The following is a 21,319-nucleotide window of genomic DNA, read 5'->3' as shown; positions in this document are numbered from 1 at the left end:
GCATGGAAGAGCAATATGGCCCCGGGGGATGGCCATATCTTGGGCAATTTTGATCCGATTCTTAAGGGGAATACCTTAAACGATTTCTGGATCGATTCTGCACAAATCTGCATCAAAATATGAAAACAAATTATTTTTTAGTTTTTTTGTCCAATTTTCTGGGGCATCCCCTTCAAAATGTGGAAAAATGCATGGAAGAGCAATATGGCCCCGGGGGATGGCCATATCTTGGGCAATTTTGATCCGATTCTTAAGGGGAATACCTTAAACGATTTCTGGATCGATTCTGCACAAATCTGCATCAAAATATGAAAACAAATTATTTTTTAGTTTTTTTGTCCAATTTTCTGGGGCATCCCCTTCAAAATGTGGAAAAATGCATGGAAGAGCAATATGGCCCCGGGGGATGGCCATATCTTGGGCAATTTTGATCCGATTCTTGAGGGGAACTCCTTAAACGATTTCTGGATCGATTCTGCACAAATCTGCATCAAAATATGGAAACAAATTACTTTTTCAATTTTTTGTCCAATTTTCTGGGGCATCCCCTTCAAAATGTGGAAAAATCCATGGAAGAGCAATATGGCCCCGGGGGATGGCCATATCTTGGGCAATTTTGATCCGATTCTTAAGGGGAATACCTTAAACGATTTCTGAATCGATTCTGCATCAAAATCTGAAAACAAATTATTTTTTCAATTTTTTGTCCAATTTTCTGGGACATCCCCTTCAAAATGTGGAAAAATGCATGGAAGAGCAATATGGCCCCGGGGGATGGCCATATCTTGGGCAATTTTGATCCGATTCTTGAGGGGAATACCTTAAACGATTTCTGGATCGATTCTGCACAAATCTGCATCAAAATATGGAAACAAATTATTTTTTTAATTTTTTGTCCAATTTTCTGGGGCATCCCCTTCAAAATGTTGAAAAATGCATGGAAGAGCAATATGGCCCCGGGGGATGGCCATATCTTGGGCAATTTTGATCCGATTCTTGAGGGGAACACCTTAAACGATTTCTGGATCGATTCTGCACAAATCTGCATCAAAATATGGAAACAAATTACTTTTTCAATTTTTTGTCCAATTTTCTGGGGCATCCCCTTCAAAATGTGGAAAAATGCATGGAAGAGCAATATGGCCCCGGGGGATGGCCATATCTTGGGCAATTTTGATCCGATTCTTAAGGGGAATACCTTAAACGATTTCTGAATCGATTCTGCATCAAAATCTGAAAACAAATTATTTTTTCAATTTTTTGTCCAATTTTCTGGGACATCCCCTTCAAAATGTGGAAAAATGCATGGAAGAGCAATATGGCCCCGGGGGATGGCCATATCTTGGGCAATTTTTATCCGATTCTTAAGGGGAATACCTTAAACGATTTCTGAATCGATTCTGCATCAAAATCTGAAAACAAATTATTTTTTCAATTTTTTGTCCAATTTTCTGGGACATCCCCTTCAAAATGTGGAAAAATGCATGGAAGAGCAATATGGCCCCGGGGGATGGCCATATCTTGGCCAATTTTGATCCGATTCTTAAGGGGAATACCTTAAACGATTTCTGAATCGATTCTGCACAAATCTGCATCAAAATCTGGCAACAAATTACTTTTTCAATTTTTTGTCCGATTTTCTGGGGCATCTCCTTCAAAATGTGGAAAAATGCATGGAAGGGCAATATGGCTCCGGGGGATGGCCATATCTTGGCCAATTTCGATCCGATTTTTGATACCTTAAACGTTTTCTAGATCGAAAATAAGAATATGAACAAGATAAGTGTTTTAGCTTAATATAGGAATGTCTATATATCCCAGGAATTAAAATTATTATTGTTTAAATACAAGACTTTCCTACATGAGTCAATAGCCAGGAAACCTTCAACCGTTCCGGTTCAAAGTAACCGTATTGTTTATACTTGGAAAAAGAAAATAAAAAGCTAGTGTCAATTACTGATATGCAGAGAAGCAATATTACTTTACGATGATAGCTTTTCGTCCAACTTTGACGGAATCAGATTTGACAACAGCATTATCACCTGAGGGACTCATAAACGACTGAAGGTCAATTTGTTTTCTAAATGAACACACCTCCTGATATATAAGACAGCCGAATTCTAGAAGGGATCATAACAGTTTCTACATTAGCTGAAAAAACATTACCGGAACAAAATGCAAAGGATTGGAGTAGCTTTGGCCCTTCTGGCTTGTGGACTGGCTCTTGTCGAGGCCCAGGAATGCCTGGTTTGCCAAACGGATAACGATGTCTACTGTTACAATCAGACATCCTATCAGTTCTGTAGTGGTAAGTCATGAAAGGATACTGGCCATTAGAGGAGAGTTCTAAAAGAAAGCTTTCCAAAAAGGATCCAATCTCTTTGGAACCATACAAAATTGTCCAACTGGCAGCGTGTGCTCTAATTCCGACGACGTGTGTGTGGCAACTTCGGCAATCAGTGATACTGTCCTGGATGTATGTGGATCATCCGGTGGAAATGGTGCAGACTGCGGCGATTGCTCGGGAGGATCCAAGTACGTTTGCGTCAGCCAGACCCAGTTTGCCCGATGCGTCAGTTCAGCGGTCTCCGCTGTCTTTGACTGTGCCACCGATGAGATCTGTTCCTACAGTCAATACCAGAATGGATACGATATTTGTGTGCCCTCCTGTGCCGCTGATTATGTATGTACTTGAGGTTAAAACCATAAACTATTGTTTAATTTTTGCCTTTTTAGTTGAAACTTGATGCCACGTGCAGCAACAGCGAGTATACAACTACTACCACCACGGCGGCACCTGCCACCACACCTAGTGCCACGGAACTGGCAACTGCTTGTACCAATGCCGTGCCCAGCTCCAATCCCAGCTACTTCTATACCAGGAACTACGACGACGCCAACTGCCATACTTATATTTACTGCCAGAGAAGTGGAACCGATTCCTGGGTGTCGGTCTTCTTGACTTGCAAGTCCAACCGCTACTACGATTCCACCACCAACACATGCGTTGCAACCTGGCCGGCCAGTTGCTCGGCTACAACAACGTCTTCTTCGTCCAGTTCCACTGAAGCATCCTCGTCTAGTTCTACTGAAGCATCTTCGTCCAGTTCCACTGAAGCATCTTCGTCTAGTTCCACTGAAGCATCTTCGTCCAGTTCCACCGAAGCATCTTCGTCCAGTTCCACTGAAGCATCTTCGTCCAGTTCCACTGAAGCATCTTCGTCCAGTTCCACTGAAGCATCTTCGTCTTCTTCAACGGATGATTCGAGTTCCTCCAGTGATTCATCTTCATCCAGCGAGAGCTCTTCTACGGAAAGTTCTTCCAGTGCCGCTACTTCCGAGTCTTCCACATCGGATGCTTCTAGTTCTTCCAGTGATTCTTCTTAATCCGGGGAGAACTCTTCACAATAATCAGTTTCAGAAGACATCCCTAGAAAGATCAATATAAGTTAATCACTTTCTACAAAAAGCTCTTATTAGTCCAATACTATTATATTTCTTGGTAATAAATAAACATTTTAAAAATAAAAAAATCTCAAGACTTTGTTGAATAATTTAGAAATTGTATATATCATAAACAAGATAATTTAAAAACAATATACACAATAAGTCAGAAAATCTTAATGGCCTTCCCCACAATAATTTTTAATAGGCGTTCAGTGTTGCAAATCCTAAAGATTATTTCAAAGGCCTTTACTTTTTTCAATTTTATATATTTTAAACTAGATATTTTTATAAATAATATTCCATTTTAAACTTAAATAATCATTACCAAGAACATCAACTTAGGCAGTAATTAATCAACAGTTTATGGAGCTCAGATGTCGGGTATGTTGTTTCGCCTTTGAGAAAAGCCTCGAAATATATATATAGCAATATTTGCCGTGAAATACCATAGGATTATTAGCCATAACCCGATAAACGGAGAAATGAATACGATCGAATGTGTTTGTAACAGCTCGCGTCATAAGTATATGTACAAATCGGCTTACGCTAAAAGTAAAAGCATTTTCAATATAATCAAATATTCATGTTGGGGACAACTGATGATACTAGAGACCTTGATATTGTGTGTGCATATGCTGTGATCGGGCTGTGGTTTCTGTTTCTGTGTCGTCGAAAATTAATGGGTTAAGTTCTGTACATTGATGGCCGTAAACACTTGGACATAAACACACAGATGCACACACACGTCAGCGCTTCTAAATATACACACGGATATACAAACATATGCCCACTCGAATCTCGAATATGATATTCCTTTCGACTCGCATGCCGCCGGCTTTCTGCCTTGCTGGCTGCCTGGCTGGCTATTTGATTTATCTAGCGCACCCAGTTCGAAGGCAGAGGGAAAAACAATATTCGAAATCCCAATAGTACACACTGTTCTGCTTTACAATCTACGATAATTTACAAATAAAAGTTTTCGCTTAATTATCTTAATATTGCGCCGAGACAAAGCATATTCTCCTCCACCTCCGGCACTCTTGGCAGCGATTGTCGCGGCAATTAAACATTAAATCAAATGAGCAGCAGATGAAGCTGCCGAAGCAGCCGACAGAGAGGGGTGGAAAGCGATGCGAATCCGGCGACCAGACTAGTTGGCTTCATCTAAATGCGCAAATGGAAATTATGGCCATTGACGACGCACGATCTGCCCGGCACACTGTACGTGGGCAGAGGCGAGTGCACAAACTGCAAGAATAAACAGAAAACGATATAGCTTTTAAAAATGAAAAATCAGAAAATGATGGATCGTCGAACCTTTGGCACCTTCTGTGTGGTGGCCATGTAGCCGACGCAAAACGATTGCGTCGTGTGGCTCCACATCACCTCGCCGCTGCTCTGGCTCGGATAGTAGAGCAGGGTCAGGGCGCCGGCATAGAGATCCTGCTGTCTAGGCAGCAAGGGTGAGTCGAGGAACTTCTGCTTGAACGTCCGGTGTAGGCTGGTTACCGCACAGTCGCTGCTGAAGGCACCGTTGCAGATCTCCCTGGCCAACAGTGTTTTCATCAAGTACTCACCGTTGCCGGTCGTGCAGGTAGCTATTGCCAGTTCATCAGTATCGGTGGCCCAGCATCCAGCACCGTAAGTAGCCGCTTGGCCCACTCTTCCGGGCACTTTGAGTAAAATTCCTCCAGAACTGCAGCCAGCTGCAGTGTTTCCTGCACCGTCCACGCATACTGCTCCCACGGTGTCCAACGCGGCGGATAATTCCACTTCGTTGTCGGCTTCAGGAACAGCTACAGGTTCTTCCGACGGAGCCTTAGCCAACCGGCCCACCACCAAGTCATATTTGCTCTTGTAGTGATTGAACTGGAATTTGGCCTTGGCGGAGATGAGCATAGATGGTTCAACCATGGAGCAGCCAACCTCGTCGGCATACCGCTCTGCCCCACTACCCGCCAGGATCATCGGTGGAATGCGCTCTAGGAGTTGTGGAGTTGCTTGGGCATCGCATATCCTTCGTGCCAGCTGGATGGGATTTTTGACACGACTGACATTTGTGCACGCCCCGAAATTAAGGTTGGATCCATCCATTAAAGCGGCATCACACTGGACGGATCCGTCCATGCACAGATTGGAGCCATAGCCGGCGTTGGTGTAGCCGCAGTTCTCCAACCGAACGATGGCCGCCTCACAGGCATCCACAGCCGATCCGCCGTTCCGGAGGATGTCCGTGGCCCGGATACAGGCCTCCTTTATCACCCGCTGGTACTTGGTCTCGTCGATGCAATTGCCAGCCCCTGAAAGACCGTTTGCCTGCCATCAATCATCCGACCTGTCTGCCCAGTCGAGGGGATACAAACCTGTGTGCACCGCCACGAAGCCGGCCATGTTACCCAGTGTTTGTTGTTTATTCCGATGATACTATTGTTGTTGTCTTGCTGCAGTCCGTGCGCTGTACGGCGTAAACAAATCAAATGTGGATCAGTGTCTACAGCCCGGCGGGAATGCAGAAATCATAACAAAACAAAATAGTTTACCAAAAGGATTTACATTTTATAGATCTGGTCACACTCAATGTTAAATGCACAGTTTTCACTTCTAATTATGTTTATATTGATTTCAGTAAAAAAAGAATATTTATAGTTCTTTACTTTATATTATTGTTGGATTAAAAAATAATTTAGTAATAATATAATAATTTAGTATGTGAAAAAGGTTAAATCTAGGGTTTAATATTTTTATCCGATATTGGAACGTTCAAAAGTAAAACTAGTAGCACAACATGAATCAAAATAGTACATACAACTAAAATAATTTAAAAACGGAGTAATTAAGTACAATTTTCAAAAAAAATATAACGATCGATTAAAGAACCCGATAACGATTATCCTTGTCGCCGATACAACAAACATTTGGTATTCTCTTACTTTCCCCGCCTTGGTCATACTGAATTTGTGATTTTTTGCAAATAAATTTTATTCGCAGGTAAAGAAAGTACTTTACCTGTGCAATGTGTGCCATTTAATTAGCAAAACCCTTTTCGCAACAACTCAATGTCAAGAAGAGTTCGTGTACACTCCCCCAAAATAAAGTGAAATGGCAAGAAAGTGATTTTTGCGACGAACAACTGTTTGTGTATTTGTACTTAGTGACGTGCGCTTGCTGCGCTGCTGCAGCGCTGCTTCCCCCCCGACTGCAACGCAAAAACGCAACAAAAGTTGGATAGCTGAATAATAAAAATCGGTTTCAAATAAAAAACCGAGTGAAATGGAGAAGTTTCCGCTGAAGGGCAGTCGAGAGGCGGCCGCCGAGGGCAACAACTACATAACCGCCTACCAAACAGTAATGAAAAAGGTACGAGTCATACGTGATAACCAGCTGGGGATTAACCCGTCCATCTATGATGAATGTAGATATCTTAAAGATACATTGTATCTTAAAGTCTTTAAAATAATATATAAAATTTTATTACAATAATGTAACTATTTTTAAGATAAACAGCAATGTGAATCACAAACAAGTGGCATTTGGGGGCGGAAATGCTGCCAAATGTAATCCAACGTAGAGAATTTTTATATTATATACTATATCCGTGATAGTAGTGGTACAGCTGCGCAAGAGATCTTAATCTTATCGGAGTCTATGCGTAAACAAAGCCTCTGGTCTGTGGCGTCTGGCCAGTCTTTTCATTGATATTGTTTCGTTATTTTGCGCTTTCCAGTCCAACGGCCACACAAATGGAGGAACCAGTGGCGATGGGGACGGTAATTTTCGCGACCACCCGCTAGCCCAGCACTCAAAATTGACCACCTCGCTGACGGCGGCGGGCACCGACGAGGAGGATATGATCGACATCACACCGCGCTCCAGTCCGGGTGATGTGATTGGCGGCGGCGGCGGCGGCAGCAGCAGCGGCTATCACCGGGAAACGGCTACCGAGTCCGATACGGAACGCGACTTCGGCCAGTCGTCCAATCATCACAATCAACGGACAATGCACCAGCATCACCATCACCATCAGCATGTGCCAACTCACAGTGCCTTCGGTGAACCCATGGACGGTGAGAGAGAAACGATAAATTTTATTAAATTAACTAAAAGATCAATATTTTGTCAAATATTTGTGGCCATCTTAGAGAGTGAGAGAGAGATCCATTGCGTAAAGTTCCATTGTCTGTGGTGTTAATCAAGATCATGATCATATGAGAGCCGCGACGTCACCGCAATTCGTATTTTGGTGGCGTGGCTGGCAGCTGTACTTGTCTGGCGGGAGAACTCAATTAATATGTACCTATGATCATACACAGAGAGAAAATGAGTCAGTTGGTGTATAATATAATAACTTGATGTATAAAAGCTAAGCTTCATTATAATAAACCTGTTAGTGGACTCACGTGATGCTAATTTAATAAGCAAGTATCTGAATGAGGAACATACCAGCTGACAAATCAATTTTGTAGAAGGTAGTAGTAGGTATTCCGAGTCTCTGATTAAAATATAAACTATCAAGTCAAGTACCTTCTAAAGAAAGTTTCTAATGTCAGAATAATAACATAATAGCTGCCAAAGCTCTATTCTATCTTGCTGTAAACTCATCAGAATGTTTCTACCTTTATTTGTTGCTTTAGGAGCTCTCTCCTTCTATGGCTCTTCGGATGTACAAGACGATATACCGGGCATTGGACAATATGAGGATTTTCATACCATCGACTGGCAGAGGGACATTGCCCGAGATCGCATGCGACATCGTTATATAGTCAAGAAACGACAGGACTCTGTCTGGGATCTGATAAAAGTAAGATTGGCTCTTTGAGCTTTTAAGAAATGTTATTTTAAAAACTTTATTTATCTTTCAGGGCTCTATAGATGCTGGTTCTGGTTGGTTGTGTGTTTTGCTTGTTGGTATTGCTGCTGGTTGTGTGGCGGGCATGGTGGACATTGGCGCCAGTTGGATGTCAGATCTTAAGCATGGAATTTGTCCACCCGCCTTTTGGTTCAATCGCGAGCAGTGCTGTTATCCGGCCAAGCAGTCTGTTTTTGAAGAGGGAAACTGTTCCACTGTGAGTTCTTGGTTCTAATCTTTAAAACTTTTCTGTAATGAATGGATCTTTTTAGTGGAAAACCTGGCCAGAGATATTTGGACTGGATCGCACTGGTACTGGCCCCTACATCGTTGCATATATTTGGTATGTGCTTTGGGCATTGCTTTTTGCTGCACTGAGTGCATCTTTGGTGCGGATGTTTGCACCGTATGCCTGCGGATCGGGTATACCCGAGATCAAGACCATCTTGTCGGGCTTCATCATTCGCGGTTATCTGGGAAAGTGGACGCTGCTGATCAAATCGGTGGGTCTTATGCTTTCCGTGTCAGCCGGCTTGACTCTGGGCAAGGAGGGACCCATGGTCCACATTGCCAGTTGCATTGGCAACATACTATCGCATCTATTTCCCAAATACGGCCGGAACGAGGCCAAGAAACGAGAGATACTGTCGGCAGCCTCAGCGGCAGGTGTCTCGGTGGCTTTCGGAGCACCAATCGGAGGAGTTCTCTTTTCACTAGAGGAAGTCTCTTACTACTTTCCACTGAAGACACTCTGGCGGTCCTTCTTCTGTGCCCTGATTGCGGCTTTCGTCTTGCGATCGTTGACTCCATTTGGCAACGAACATTCCGTGCTTTTCTTCGTGGAATACAACAAGCCCTGGATATTCTTTGAACTTATTCCGTTTGTGTTCTTGGGCATCATGGGAGTAAGTTTGATCCTAATCTTTGAAAGAAATCATTATTAATTTGGATGTCCTTTCCAGGGTGTCATTGGAACGTTCTTCATCAAGGCCAATCTGTTCTGGTGCCGCTACAGGAAATTCAGCAAGCTGGGCCAGTATCCCGTCATGGAGGTGCTCTTTGTGACCCTTGTCACTGGCATCATTTGCTACCCTAATCCCTTCACCCGCATGAACATGAACGAGCTGATCTTTCTGTTGGTCAGCAAATGCTCGCCCGGCGATGTCACCAATCCCTTGTGGTAAGTGTCACCTTCAACCTCTCTAGAGAAGATGCCCTAATCCCATTTTTTTCCACTACAGCGAATACAAACGCATGAACATAACAATGGGCAACAGCATCATAGAGGTCACACAGCCTGGCCCTGGGGTTTATAGCTCCATTTGGCTTTTGATGCTCACCTTTATACTGAAACTTGCCCTCACCATCTTTACGTTTGGCATGAAGGTGCCGGCTGGTCTGTTTATACCGTCCCTGCTACTGGGCGCCATTATGGGTCGCATCGTTGGAATCGGCGTTGAACAATTCGCCTACAGCTACCCGAATATCTGGTTCTTTACCGGCGAATGTGCGGATAGCAACCTCATCACACCTGGATTGTATGCTGTTGTGGGCGCTGCGGCTGTGTTGGGTGGTGTTACGCGCATGACAGTGTCCCTGGTGGTGATTATGTTCGAGCTGACAGGTGGAGTGCGGTACATCGTGCCCCTGATGGCTGCGGCCATGGCCTCCAAGTGGGTGGGCGATGCTCTCGGCAGGCAGGGAATATACGATGCGCATATTGCGTTGAATGGTTATCCGTTCCTGGACAGTAAAGAGGAGTTTGCACACACCACCCTGGCTGCGGATGTGATGCAACCAAAGTATGTAATTATTAATATTTATAGAAAAGAATAGTAATATTTTATAATTTCATTTGCAGGCGCAACGAAACGTTGAACGTCATTACCCAGGACTCTATGACAGTGGACGATGTGGAGAATCTACTGAAGGAAACGGAACACAATGGCTATCCGGTGGTGGTCTCCAGGGAGAACCAATACTTAGTGGGATTTGTACTGCGCAGGGATCTTAATTTGGCCATTGGTGAAGACCTTCCTCCCCTACTCTTCTTTCCTGATTGTAACTCCCTTTCATCCACTTTTCTTTAGGCAACGCCAAGCGTCTCATTGAGGGGATCAGCAGCAGTTCTATAGTATTATTCACTTCCACGCAGCCCACTCAAAACCTGGGCCCCCAGCCTCTGAAACTAAAGAAGATTCTGGACATGGCGCCGATCACCGTAACGGACCAGACGCCTATGGAGACAGTGGTGGATATGTTCCGTAAACTTGGACTACGCCAGACATTAGTGACACACAATGGGTAAGTCTTTGCCGACAATATCACCTTCCAAGTGGCTAAAATTTCTGTTTATTTTATAGTCGCCTACTTGGAGTAATTACCAAGAAAGATGTGCTGCGTCATGTGAAGCAGATGGATAACGAAGACCCCAACACGGTGCTCTTCAACTGAATTTATCAGCCAATAAGAAGCTGGGCGAGCACTGCTTCTAGTTATTATTATTATTATTATTATTATTGTGTGAATTATCGCAAGAAAACCAACAATATTTGATATGTGCAAAATGCAGATTGCAATCTAAGCTTAAGTGAAAAGTTGGGAACCGACCCGTGGAATGTGAATTGGACTGAAGAGCGGATTAGTAAAGCCTAGGATCAGACGTTCGAGCGTGAGAGATTTAGCAAAATTGTGTGCAGTTCTATATTATATATTTATATATCGCGTATATCTCGTTAATGTTAATTGTATAATTTATTTTACGCTAGGCAAATGGTTATAAAGATGTACATTCATTTAATGCCATTCTGTAATTACGTCAAATGTGAAACAATCTTTTTTATAAACATTATATACACACATATTATTTTTGTACATCACATTCTCGAGCCTGATAAAGAGTGTACACACTATTGAATGTTTAGTTAATGATATTTACAAATTTATTAATTTTTTTTTTAAATCAATTATTTTTATACTTTTTAACTAATATTGCCCAACAAAAATAAGTATCAATTTTTTTATGAAAATCAAAATGGCTTTAAAAGATTTCTGTTTCGAAATTCTACGCAGAGAGAAACCTCTTGTTTATACAAAAATATATAGTCTATATCTACATGTGGTATTTGTTAGAGATCTGAGAAATTTTAAAATAAACTCGTGTAAATAGCAAACTTAAGAGAAGAGATGAAACCGTACATTAAAATTAAGCAGTCAATGCAAATAAAAGCGATTATTTAAAAGTTTTGGTATTTTTATTTATTTATAATTCTGCCTGGAAAACCTGAAAGTCGTTTCCATAAAACCCGGTGATGATCCAACGTCTGAAAGGAGGGTTTTTTTAATAATAAAGTTTAATTTTTTAAGGGCTTTGACTCACCCATTCTCACTGCATCGGATGAAACTTCCCTTTCCACGCAGAGATCCCTTCACATGACCATGTGCTCCATTACTAGTCCGGTAATACTCCAGGGCTCCATCGTTGGCAGGACAATAGATAATGCTGCCATTCTTGCCGCAGGCAATAGCATTCTTGAAGGGGAGTGGAATCTGTACCACCACTGCCTGATCCTGAGGGATTGTAAAAAAAAGGGAGCTTTAGATATTTGAACTTCCTTAGTCTTGGATTACAGACCTCCTCAGCAAGTCGCACGTTATGGTAAAAGGCTTCTCCACTCAGATCGCAGCTGAGCACGTACGGACTGCCCTCCATTTCGGTCCTGACCAAAGTGGACACCATGAAACGATGTCGATTCAAAACGTAAGTCTGTATCGTTTTGCTGGCCGACACCTGGCGACCCGTGCACCAGCACCGGTAGACACCTCCATCGTTTGTTCCTAAGACGAAGTCATCTTGGCTCAGAGCCACCATAGCTGTGGGTTCTGATGTCACGGATGCGGGTAAGGAGTACCTAAGAGGATTCAATGGTGATGTTGGTCTGTTATTTTTAGGAAACCTAATACTTACTCCCAATCGAGATACATGTGCTTGGTCAAGTCCCATTGGCGGACTGTTCCGTTACTGTAGCAAGCCAGGAGGAGATGCTCCTGCGGCCAATCTATCGCTACCGCAGGTCCCTGGGTGGAGGAGTAGCTATAGAGCTGTTTAATATCCACACTGGCATCTCCAGTGTGAACACTCCGTCCCGGTTCATAAAGCCAGACGATGAGTTCCCCATCCATGGTGGAACCAGCAAACATATTCTTATCGTAGGGATTCGTGGTTAGACTCCTGAGGCAAGACTTAAGCGGCACCACCTGCGGATCTTCAAACAAAACCAGATTCGAGTGGAACATCCTCTTGGGCACGAAGAGCTTTAGCTGTTGGTCAGTGTGTTCACACCAGTCATCGTGGGGCGCCACTGTGGTGACCACCAACACTGGAACATTATTCGTATGAACCGAGAGCCAAATAGCCAGACCTGTCGAGTTCTCCATCGCCTCAATACTTATTTTTTGATATGCGACCACTCGTAGCTCCTCCTCTAGCCGACACTGATTCATTTCCTGCTCCTCGATCAAGGGAGTGGGATTCATCAGTTCTCGTTCTATTGTGGGATACATGTTTCGTAGAAACTTGGCCAATGCCCGTTCATCGTACTCCACATCCTTGTCCCTCGTCCAGACCTGCTCCGTTTGGGTGGCCATACTCTGTTTCTCCTGGGTTCCCGTTCCCGCATCCTTGCTGGGAGGCGGTGGATCGGTACCGGTGCAGTTGTCCACCAGAGCATATTGCTTCTCCAATGGCTGGGTGGCTGGGAATTCTATAACCGGAGAATTATAATGCGAAAGTACGTCCATTTTTCATCCGCCAGGTAAGACCACTGCTGTGGTTATCGGTTTCCTTGGTAACCCATGGTGTCAACCCTTATTTGAATGTTCTAGGAATATAGGAGATCCTTAAAGGATAGTGGTTTAGTATTTTTAATGAATTCTTTATCCTTAATCTTAATTTTAAACTAAAATGTAGTTAGATATTTCAGGGTTTTTTTTTAAATAAAAAATATTAAAATAAAGAAATCGGGAATATCATCAGATCAGATTGGGATTATGGAAGTATATATTACTTATTTTTAAATATTTTGATAAATAAATATTAATATTTCTTAAATAAAACCCTGATATTTTTATTTTGGTGGCAATACTTTTAAAGAGGACCATTTTTTAGATCGAAATCTGGACTCGATCTTAGTAGCCTTTGACTTTCTCCCTTCAGTTCCTTCAACTAAGAGCTGTCATTAAGAGCACTACTAGCATAGTTTGCAGAAAAAAAAAACCAGAAAAAAAGAAAAGAACTTTTGTGAAAAAATTAAGAAAATGTTGGCTTCCTGGACAAGATTAGCAAAGGGTAAGAAAAGTCCTCTACTCCCATTTACTTATAAGACTATAATTCCAATCTAAAAAAAAATATTTAGCTTGCGCCAAAAATGGCCTAAAAGTTGGCCAGATTCGTAATCCAGTTGGGAGCCTTCTAAAGTCTCCACGACATGCCAGGGGCTTGCACTCATCCTTGGCCTTGTGGGATGACAAGGACAAGGGTGATGTTTGCAAACCGGAACCGGTGGAATGCAAGCCGGAACCCAAGGAATGCAAGCCGGAACCGAAAGATGAATGCGAAGATGAGGGCGCTGGAGCCGCCAAAGGAGGTGGAGAGGGCGACAAAAACAAGCCCGAGGGCAAAGGTCGTGAGGGCTATATCCACGCTGTGATTGGACCAGTTATTGATGTCTATTTTCCGGATGAGCTCCCCGAGGTGCTCAATGCCATGGAGGTGATTGATGCTCCGATTGGTCGGCTGGTGTTGGAGGTGAGATATAGGATTAATGATCTATTACCATGTAGGATTAACTTTCCATAACGTTCTCTAGGTATTCCATCACTTGGGTAACAATACTGTACGTTGCGTGGCCATGGACTCCACAGAGGGGCTGCGTCGTGGCCAGAAAGTCATCGATACCGGCTATCCGATCCGTGTGGCCGTGGGCAAGTCGGTGCTAGGACGCATCCTGAATGTTGTGGGCGATCCCATCGATGATCGTGAGCCCATTAAGTCGGAATTCTATTCCTTCATCCACAACGAAGCCCCAGAGCTCACCGACTTGACCGTAAAGCCGGAAATCTTGGTCACCGGGATTAAGGTCATTGATCTCCTGGCTCCGTATGTGAAAGGTGGCAAGATTGGACTCTTTGGAGGAGCGGGAGTCGGCAAGACGGTGCTCATCATGGAGCTCATCAACAACATTGCCAAATCCCATGGTGGATACTCTGTGTTTGTGGGTGCCGGAGAACGTACCCGTGAGGGCAATGATCTCTACCACGAAATGATTGAATCGAAGGTCATCTCCCTGGAAGATGACACCTCCAAGGTGGTGCTGGTCTTTGGCCAGATGAATGAGCCCCCCGGTGCTCGCTCCCGTGTGGTGCTTACGGGACTGACGATTGCCGAGTATTTCCGCGACATGGATGGCCAGGACGTACTCCTCTTCATAGACAACATTTTCCGCTTCACCCAGGCGGGCTCGGAGGTGTCGGCTCTGCTGGGTCGCATCCCCTCGGCCGTGGGCTATCAACCAACTCTGGGCACTGACATGGGCACCATGCAGGAGCGGATCACCAGCACCCGTAATGGCTCTATCACCTCAGTCCAGGCCGTCTACGTGCCGGCTGATGATCTCAGCGATCCTGCTCCGGCTGCTACTTTTTCGCATCTGGACGCCACAACTGTACTGTCGCGTCCCATCGCCGAGCTGGGCATTTATCCGGCTGTGGACCCTCTGGATTCCTCATCTCGCATCCTGGATCCCGATATCGTTGGCGAGGAGCACTACAACGTCGCCCGAGCGGTCCAGAAAACCCTTCAGAGCTACAAGTCGCTTCAGGACATCATTGCCATTCTGGGAATGGACGAGTTGTCCGAGGAGGATAAGCTAACGGTGGCCCGTGCCCGTAAGATGCAACGCTTCCTATCGCAGCCGTTCCAGGTGGCCGAAATCTTTACCGGCCATCCAGGAAAGCTGGTGCCTGTGGAGAAGTGCGTCGAAGGTTTCAAGAGATTGCTCAATGGAGACTATGATGACATTCCCGAGATCGCCTTCTATATGGTGGGGGATGTGGAGGATGTCCTGGCCAAGGCCAGCCAGTTGGCTGCCAGCATGGCACCGGACGCCCCGGCGGCCAAGCCCGCGGAAGCTAAGAAGGATGACAAGAAAGAGGATAAAAAGGAAGAGCCCAAAAAGGAGGAACCCAAAAAGGACGACAAGAAGAAGGATGATAAGTAAAAAAAAGGGTTTTTATGCCCAAGATCCGGGAGGATTAGAAAAATGCAGGGAAATATGTCCTGGCAGATTATAATTAAGATAGTTGCGTTTGATCTTTTGATTTAAAAAAAAAAAAAAAATAAAATGATAAAATTCTCAAATTTTAGTTTTTTATTGGCTGGAAAATATGATTTTTTAATTGTTAGTTTTCGGGAGTTTCCTGAAAAGATAAAAAATGGCATTTTGTCATTTTAAACTTAATATCCACATACAATCCACATGGTACCTAAGTTCCACTCGAACAGCTGATTTCCACTTGCCGGCAGCTGTTACGTTTCATTTATTTTCTTTGCTCCCCAAAATGCTTCGTATTTTAAGATTTCGTCCGGCAAATCGCTATTATTCTGTGAAAATAGCCCAGAAAGATGTTAAAAAATACACAGATACCATTAATTTGCCAAAGACAAAGTTTCCCAACCGACTGACAGCTGTGAAACGTGAAGAACAGGAGCGACTTATTCTACAGGCAAGTTTGGTCAAATTTCCTAAAAAGCTAAATCCTCAAAGAAAGTATTACTTTCTACAGAAGAAGATAGCCGTATCCTATCAGTACCAGCAGGAGCATTTAAGTGAAAAGGATAAACCCACATTCATACTTCACGATGGTCCTCCATACGCCAATGGACAACTCCACATGGGCCATGCCGTCAACAAAATCCTCAAGGACATCACACTGCGCCAACGAGTAGCCCATGGGCAGCAGGTCAATTATGTTCCAGGTTGGGATTGCCATGGATTACCCATCGAACTGAAGGCCACCAGTGCTGCTGCTGGTCAGAATGCTTTGGAAATACGCCAGAAATGTGAGTGGGTCCTATGGAGATTGAGGCATTTTTAAAAATATCCTGTTTTCCAGCCCGATCTTTTGCCCTAGAAGCCATTGAATCGCAGAAAAAGGAGTTTAGCAGTTGGGGAGTACTGGCAAATTGGCAAAAGAATGACATCTACATGACCTTTCAACCTGAGTTTATAGAAAACCAACTTCATTTGTTTTACAAACTCTACGAAAAGGGATTGGTTTACCGGGATTTGAAGCCGGTTTACTGGTCACCATCTTCCAGGTGACTTATACTATATAGAAATAAGATTTTAATATTCATATTTCATGTTTGTTTCCCATAGAACAGCCTTGGCAGAGGCCGAACTGGAGTATGATCCGAAACATATAAGCCCATCGGTCTATGTTCGTTTTCCAATAAACCCAAATGGTCTGGATATAACAGAAAAGGATACACGTCTCTACGCCCTGGTCTGGACCACAACTCCTTGGACTCTTCCTAGCAACCAAGCCATTTGCTACAACTCCTCCTTGGAGTACGTTTTGGTCCGCCTATCGGAACACAACCAAGATGAGTTATACCTAATAGCCTCCGCCCTTTTGGAGGACTTCGAGGCAAATACCCAAATCGAGTGCGAGGTAGTCCAGACCCTAAAAAGCAGATCTTTGGGAGATCTTACCTATAAACATCTAATAGACAAAGATCTGAATGATCTTCCCTTTTACGATGCCAGTCATGTACAGGATAGTAAGGGAACCGGCTTGGTGCACACTGCTCCGGCTCATGGTCCAGACGATTTCCTGGTCAGCCTTGCCCGGAAAATTCCCGTCAAATGCTTGGTGAACGAGGAGGGAGTATACACAGACGACGCTCCGAGTTTTCTGGTCGGAAAATCGGTCTTGGAACAAGGAAACCCTTTAGTCTTGGAGCACATCACCAATAATGTGGTTCACTCTTCCACTCTGGAGCATTCCTATCCCATAGACTGGCGCACCAAGAAGCCTGTGATAATTCGCGCCAGCGAGCAGTGGTTCATCAACACGGAGAAGCTAAAGTCCTCCGCTGCGGATGCCCTCGAAAAAGTAGAAATATATCCCCGGGCCAATGCTGAGGCCAGCAAAAAGGCGCTGCTCACCCAGCTCCAAAAGCGACCCTATTGGTGTATTTCCAGACAGAGGGCCTGGGGTGTTCCCATACCGGTTCTCTACTGCCGAAAGACTGGAAAGGTGGTCTTAAACAAGGTTCTAATACAGCATTTTTGTAAAGAGTTGCGCAAAGACGGCTCTATGGATTTCTGGTGGGCCAAGTCATTGGAGGAACTACTGCCAACAGAGATCTTAAAAAAACTGGGCTACCAAGCCAATGACTTAGTCAAGGGCAGTGATATATTGGACATCTGGTTTGATTCCGGCAGCACTTGGTCGGCTGTGCTGAAGAAGGATAAGGTGGCTGATCTTTATCTGGAGGGCTATGATCAATTCACAGGATGGTTTCAGTCATCCCTGCTGATGAGCATTGCTGCTAGGGATTGTGCTCCTTACAAGTAAGTGGACATTGTGGATAATTATACATATTATTCTTAAAAATTAAATCCCCCTTGTAGAGCTCTCTTTGTCCATGGCTTTACGGTCGACGAGAAGGGTTACAAGATGTCCAAATCTCTGGGAAATGTGATTTCTCCAAAACAGATAACCAAAAAGTACGGAACCGATGTCCTACGTTGGTGGGTGGCTTCCCATGGCACCCAGCACATGTCGATTACGGTCAGCGAGAAGCTGCTTCAGCAAGCAGCCGAAAATCTGAGCAAGGTACGTGCCACCCTGCGGTATCTTAACGGAGCCATTGGAGAAAAGCAACCAAGCCAGGAGAATATTCAAGACTCCAGCTTCTTAAACAGATACTTGCTGAGTCAACTAGTTGACTTTGATGCGGAGGTAAGTTACCGGTTCTTAAAAGTTAACTTAAAATATTAAAGCCCCCTTCCCAAGATAACTAAGCTATACAACGCCTATGAGTACAACCGCGTAGTGGCTTCCATTCAGAACTTCCTGTCCAACCAAGTGTCCGCCGTTTATGTCCATCTAATTAAAGATCGTCTCTATTGTGGGGATGAACGCGAACTCCTTGCCATCCGTCAGACCCTCACCCACTGCTACGAAGAGCTGTGTAAGAGTTTGTGGCCCATAGTTCCGTTTATGGTGGAGGAAAGTTGGAGCTACTACGACACTTCAGGAGCAGCTTTCCACCAACAAAGTGTTGCTGCCAAATCCCAATGGCAGGATCAAAACGCCAACGATGTGGTTAACGCCGCTTTGGAGGTCAAGAAGATCATAAACCAACAAGCTGGAGATGTCAATAGTTGGCACATCGATGTGGTTCTCAAAGTGGGAAACGCAAAGCAGTTGAAACTCCTCCAAGAACTCCATCCCATGGGAAAGCCTCGGTCCAACTCGGAGTTGTGTGAAATACTGCAAGTGGGATCCGTGACCCTCCTCCAAACCGCAGATCAGGACCTCCAGGTGTCCGTTAAGGCGCTCCAGGCACCTCTCTGTCCTCGTTGTCGTCGCTACAGTTTGGAAAACGCCGAGCAGGGGACCTGCCATCGCTGCTCCTTAGTAATGACCGCAAGGAACTAGTCTGTATATCTTGTTGATTCTTTATGACTTAAGAATAGATTTAAGTTTTTAAAAACTCTGTAAGCATTTCATAATGGTGTCTCTCAGTTTGAGGCGTGTTGTGGGCTTTCCGCCGCATATTATGTGAGTTTCGTTATCCTCGAATTTGATAATAGTGTCCTCGTTTACCAGGTTGAGCGTTAGAGCTCCACCCGTTCGATCCAGCTTGATATTGGAGAATCCATCCTGCGTTAGTCGCTTCATCAAAGCTTCCACATCAATACTGCCGTACTCGTACTTGATATTTTTCATCACATCCTCCTTGGTTGGAGCCGTGCTGGTGCTGGTGCCGTTCGTCGCTTCGTCCTGCGTGCTTTCCGCACATGGTTGGATGCAGTGCACTTTGTCTTTGACTTGAAGGACTCCCGTCAGCGTGGAGAAGGTCACACCAGCGGCCACTTCGCGAGGAGAGATTTTTTGAGCCAATTCCGAGGTGATGTATATCCGATCCAGCTTTCTTTTCAGTGGCAGTCGTATTATCTCGCCGCACTTGAAGGTTATTATCTTTTTGTCTGGCTGTTCGATGAACAAATTCGAGGCCGAGGGGTGTGGCTTGGTGTAGGCCTCCGGTATGACCAGGACGTTCGGCTTAAGCTCCTTGATCAGCTTGTTGGCCTGCTGATAGTTTAGGGAGGTGTCGATGGGGCAATAGAAGCCCTTCATGGCCAGCGGCTGGAACGGTGCTAATACTTGCAAATACGGAAAGTCGGGCTCTGTAAAGATAATGCAGTTGTTGGGATTGTTGCCCCACATTTCGATGAAATGAACGGCATCGCCGAAGCGCAGACTGGGATGGCCACAGAAAACCACACAGGGCTAATGGAAAAGAAACCATACATTATAATCGAGGAAGGACTACCTTTGTAAGACTTTACCTGCCGGAAGTCCTTGCTGAAGCCTTCGGAAAAGACATGATTGTAGTGCTTTAGCTTTGAATTCCTCAGGTAGAAGGCATGGGGGAAGGGATCGTCTGGAAGATAGACCTTGTTCTGCTTGGCTGAACTGAGCCACTCCGCCAAAATGTTCGAGTAGGCCAGGGAGCTGTCTGCCACGGGGGAAATAAAGAACATGGGCACGTTGTTGAGTCCTGCATTCTCCAAGTTCTGCGTCAGGCACTCGAAGAGATCGTAGACCACTCCAGAGGGATAACAGGGTATCAAAGCGGATCCATTATTCCGAATCGTCAGAGCCACGTTCATGCAGAGTTCGCCAAGTTTGGTGTCGGGATTTACAGTGGGTGCCTGGGTCAGTCCGGTCATAATAAGGACATCCGCATGCTTCAGTGCCGACTGATTGATGGGCCGAGGATGCGTGGTCAGGGTGGAGGAGCCGCTCACATAGCAGATCTTTTCATGCGCCGTGCTCAAAACCCAGTTACTGGATCCCAGACAGTAGCCAGAGCTGACAGGAGTAGCTATGAAGGCGCCCAGGATGTCCAGCTTCTCGTCGTAGCCCATTATCGTGACCTTGGAGAGACTGCCCTGGACATCCTTCAGACTGAAGATGGTACGCCACTTTTTAGATCGGAATGCTTCGCTTAACGGACTTGGCAGGAGGTGGAGTTTCTCTTTCCAGAGACGAGCCGTACAAGCCTTCGGTGAGACCTCTATATAATCTACCAGCTCCTCCAGGAAGAACCTCCCAATCTGCAGGGTGGGCTCCGTGGCGTAAACTTTGCCCTTGAACCCCGTGTTCTCCGTGATGTACGGTAGTGCCAGCATATTTAGATAGTTCGAGATAAGTATCACATCCACTTCGCTAAAGTCCAGCATTTTGTCCATGGGGAGGTTGAATTCTGGCGTAGAATCCACAAATACTCTCCCGCAACAATCCTTGAGTTCGCCATCCATCTGGGGATCATGGTCACGACTGAGGGTGTAATTGGGAAGGTTGGACCACTTCTGGGACTGGACAAAGGGCAGGGGCAGGAAATTCAGCACCGTCTGCTCCGTCAAGCCGCAGTCCAGCATTATCTTCAGACCCTTGAAAGTGATGATGTAGCATGGCTTGGCCAAATCCCCACTGAGACAGTACTAAAAAAGAGGAAGTCATTTCCGCTGATAAAGCTTATATTAATGACCAGGATGATTTACCAAACGCATTTTGGAAGAGTGATAGTCGCAGTGATAACTCCCGCTACGCCGCCCTCTATTTGTTTACACATTTTGACCAGGGATGGAAGCCATGAAAAACTGGCATCTGGTTCCAACTGGTTCCGAAGGAACTAGAAGCAACAAGTAGTTCCGCAGAATTTCA

At 44.8% G+C, this 21,319-nt stretch overlaps 7 protein-coding genes across 10 annotated transcripts; 4 read left to right on the top strand and 3 right to left on the bottom strand.

Moving 5' to 3' along the window:
- The first annotated feature begins 2,123 nt into the window (after nt 1-2,123).
- LOC108128439 (uncharacterized) lies at nt 2,124-3,523 on the top strand. Its single transcript, XM_017246040.3, has 3 exons — nt 2,124-2,308; nt 2,370-2,683; nt 2,737-3,523. Exons 1-3 carry the CDS (start codon nt 2,176-2,178, stop codon nt 3,385-3,387), a joined length of 1,098 nt encoding a protein of 365 aa, XP_017101529.2. The 5' UTR covers nt 2,124-2,175; the 3' UTR covers nt 3,388-3,523.
- Nucleotides 3,524-4,361: 838 nt separating this feature from the next.
- Tasp1 (Taspase 1) lies at nt 4,362-6,039 on the bottom strand. Of its 4 annotated transcripts, XM_070280199.1 has the most exons (4): nt 5,988-6,039; nt 5,811-5,902; nt 4,765-5,747; nt 4,362-4,695 (listed from the first exon to the last, which is right to left on the bottom strand). In XM_070280199.1, exons 2-4 carry the CDS (start codon nt 5,836-5,838, stop codon nt 4,612-4,614), a joined length of 1,095 nt encoding a protein of 364 aa, XP_070136300.1. In that variant the 5' UTR covers nt 5,839-5,902; nt 5,988-6,039; the 3' UTR covers nt 4,362-4,611. The 4 variants fall into 4 exon arrangements, with proteins under 4 accessions (XP_070136300.1, XP_017101527.2, XP_017101526.2 ...); XM_017246038.3 differs by lacking the exon at nt 5,988-6,039 and having other exon boundaries at nt 5,025-5,747; nt 5,811-5,974; XM_017246037.3 differs by lacking the exon at nt 5,988-6,039 and having other exon boundaries at nt 5,811-5,970.
- Nucleotides 6,040-6,376: 337 nt separating this feature from the next.
- Nucleotides 6,377-11,535, top strand: ClC-c (chloride channel protein 3). Its single transcript, XM_017246031.3, has 10 exons — nt 6,377-6,804; nt 7,172-7,511; nt 8,079-8,245; nt 8,307-8,510; nt 8,566-9,198; nt 9,256-9,473; nt 9,535-10,095; nt 10,155-10,318; nt 10,384-10,597; nt 10,657-11,535. The coding sequence occupies exons 1-10, from the start codon at nt 6,718-6,720 to the stop codon at nt 10,745-10,747; spliced, it is 2,679 nt and encodes an 892-aa protein (XP_017101520.2). The 5' UTR covers nt 6,377-6,717; the 3' UTR covers nt 10,748-11,535.
- Nucleotides 11,536-11,555: 20 nt separating this feature from the next.
- On the bottom strand, nt 11,556-13,097 carry LOC108128249 (uncharacterized). The gene is made up of 4 exons (XM_017245739.3): nt 12,261-13,097; nt 11,928-12,204; nt 11,673-11,863; nt 11,556-11,616 (listed from the first exon to the last, which is right to left on the bottom strand). Exons 1-4 carry the CDS (start codon nt 13,091-13,093, stop codon nt 11,556-11,558), a joined length of 1,362 nt encoding a protein of 453 aa, XP_017101228.2. The 5' UTR covers nt 13,094-13,097.
- A 400-nt stretch (nt 13,098-13,497) lies between these two features.
- Nucleotides 13,498-15,654, top strand: ATPsynbetaL (ATP synthase, beta subunit-like). Its single transcript, XM_017245755.3, has 3 exons — nt 13,498-13,640; nt 13,708-14,099; nt 14,161-15,654. Exons 1-3 carry the CDS (start codon nt 13,610-13,612, stop codon nt 15,568-15,570), a joined length of 1,833 nt encoding a protein of 610 aa, XP_017101244.2. The 5' UTR covers nt 13,498-13,609; the 3' UTR covers nt 15,571-15,654.
- Nucleotides 15,655-15,853: 199 nt separating this feature from the next.
- On the top strand, nt 15,854-19,079 carry IleRS-m (Isoleucyl-tRNA synthetase, mitochondrial). Its single transcript, XM_017246029.3, has 6 exons — nt 15,854-16,075; nt 16,136-16,412; nt 16,466-16,670; nt 16,732-17,931; nt 17,992-18,322; nt 18,377-19,079. The coding sequence occupies exons 1-6, from the start codon at nt 15,911-15,913 to the stop codon at nt 19,022-19,024; spliced, it is 2,826 nt and encodes a 941-aa protein (XP_017101518.2). The 5' UTR covers nt 15,854-15,910; the 3' UTR covers nt 19,025-19,079.
- On the bottom strand, nt 19,022-21,233 carry IntS9 (integrator complex subunit 9). The gene is made up of 3 exons (XM_017246030.3): nt 21,157-21,233; nt 19,939-21,096; nt 19,022-19,879 (listed from the first exon to the last, which is right to left on the bottom strand). The coding sequence occupies exons 1-3, from the start codon at nt 21,163-21,165 to the stop codon at nt 19,073-19,075; spliced, it is 1,974 nt and encodes a 657-aa protein (XP_017101519.2). The 5' UTR covers nt 21,166-21,233; the 3' UTR covers nt 19,022-19,072.
- Between the last annotated feature and the right edge of the window lie 86 nt (nt 21,234-21,319).

The sequence above is a fragment of the Drosophila bipectinata genome, chromosome 3L (assembly GCF_030179905.1).
Source record: "Drosophila bipectinata strain 14024-0381.07 chromosome 3L, DbipHiC1v2, whole genome shotgun sequence".
In the NCBI taxonomy this organism is placed as follows: domain Eukaryota; kingdom Metazoa; phylum Arthropoda; class Insecta; order Diptera; family Drosophilidae; genus Drosophila; species Drosophila bipectinata.
The sequence above is the reverse complement of the archived record's forward strand: the minus strand, read 5'-3'. Positions and strand labels throughout refer to the sequence as shown.

What these genes read in the sequence shown, in the direction of transcription:
- LOC108128439 (XM_017246040.3), top strand. Translation starts at nt 2,176, where the DNA reads ATGCAAAGGATTGGAGTAGCTTTGGCCCTTCTGGCTTGTGGACTGGCT. An exon ending in ATCCTATCAGTTCTGTAGTG is followed by an intron (nt 2,309 to 2,369) that starts GTAAGTCATGAA and finishes CTTTCCAAAAAG; the next exon opens with GATCCAATCTCTTTGGAACC. An exon ending in CCTCCTGTGCCGCTGATTAT is followed by an intron (nt 2,684 to 2,736) that starts GTATGTACTTGA and finishes TTGCCTTTTTAG; the next exon opens with TTGAAACTTGATGCCACGTG.
- Tasp1 (XM_070280199.1), bottom strand. Translation starts at nt 5,838, where the DNA reads ATGGCCGGCTTCGTGGCGGTGCACACAG. An exon ending in CTTCGTGGCGGTGCACACAG is followed by an intron (nt 5,748 to 5,810) that starts GTTTGTATCCCC and finishes ACGGTCTTTCAG; the next exon opens with GGGCTGGCAATTGCATCGAC. An exon ending in CCACACAGAAGGTGCCAAAG is followed by an intron (nt 4,696 to 4,764) that starts GTTCGACGATCC and finishes TTATTCTTGCAG; the next exon opens with TTTGTGCACTCGCCTCTGCC.
- ClC-c (XM_017246031.3), top strand. Translation starts at nt 6,718, where the DNA reads ATGGAGAAGTTTCCGCTGAAGGGCAGTCGAGAGGCGGCCGCCGAGGGC. An exon ending in ACCAAACAGTAATGAAAAAG is followed by an intron (nt 6,805 to 7,171) that starts GTACGAGTCATA and finishes TGCGCTTTCCAG; the next exon opens with TCCAACGGCCACACAAATGG. An exon ending in CTGTCTGGGATCTGATAAAA is followed by an intron (nt 8,246 to 8,306) that starts GTAAGATTGGCT and finishes TTTATCTTTCAG; the next exon opens with GGCTCTATAGATGCTGGTTC.
- LOC108128249 (XM_017245739.3), bottom strand. Translation starts at nt 13,093, where the DNA reads ATGGACGTACTTTCGCATTATAATTCTCCGGTTATAGAATTCCCAGCC. An exon ending in CACATGTATCTCGATTGGGA is followed by an intron (nt 12,205 to 12,260) that starts GTAAGTATTAGG and finishes GAATCCTCTTAG; the next exon opens with GTACTCCTTACCCGCATCCG. An exon ending in ATCCGATGCAGTGAGAATGG is followed by an intron (nt 11,617 to 11,672) that starts GTGAGTCAAAGC and finishes CCCTCCTTTCAG; the next exon opens with ACGTTGGATCATCACCGGGT.
- ATPsynbetaL (XM_017245755.3), top strand. Translation starts at nt 13,610, where the DNA reads ATGTTGGCTTCCTGGACAAGATTAGCAAAGG. An exon ending in CTGGACAAGATTAGCAAAGG is followed by an intron (nt 13,641 to 13,707) that starts GTAAGAAAAGTC and finishes AAAAATATTTAG; the next exon opens with CTTGCGCCAAAAATGGCCTA. An exon ending in TTGGTCGGCTGGTGTTGGAG is followed by an intron (nt 14,100 to 14,160) that starts GTGAGATATAGG and finishes AACGTTCTCTAG; the next exon opens with GTATTCCATCACTTGGGTAA.
- IleRS-m (XM_017246029.3), top strand. Translation starts at nt 15,911, where the DNA reads ATGCTTCGTATTTTAAGATTTCGTCCGGCAAATCGCTATTATTCTGTG. An exon ending in TACTGGTCACCATCTTCCAG is followed by an intron (nt 16,671 to 16,731) that starts GTGACTTATACT and finishes TGTTTCCCATAG; the next exon opens with AACAGCCTTGGCAGAGGCCG. An exon ending in TAGTTGACTTTGATGCGGAG is followed by an intron (nt 18,323 to 18,376) that starts GTAAGTTACCGG and finishes CCCCTTCCCAAG; the next exon opens with ATAACTAAGCTATACAACGC.
- IntS9 (XM_017246030.3), bottom strand. An exon ending in TCAGCAAGGACTTCCGGCAG is followed by an intron (nt 19,880 to 19,938) that starts GTAAAGTCTTAC and finishes CTTTTCCATTAG; the next exon opens with CCCTGTGTGGTTTTCTGTGG.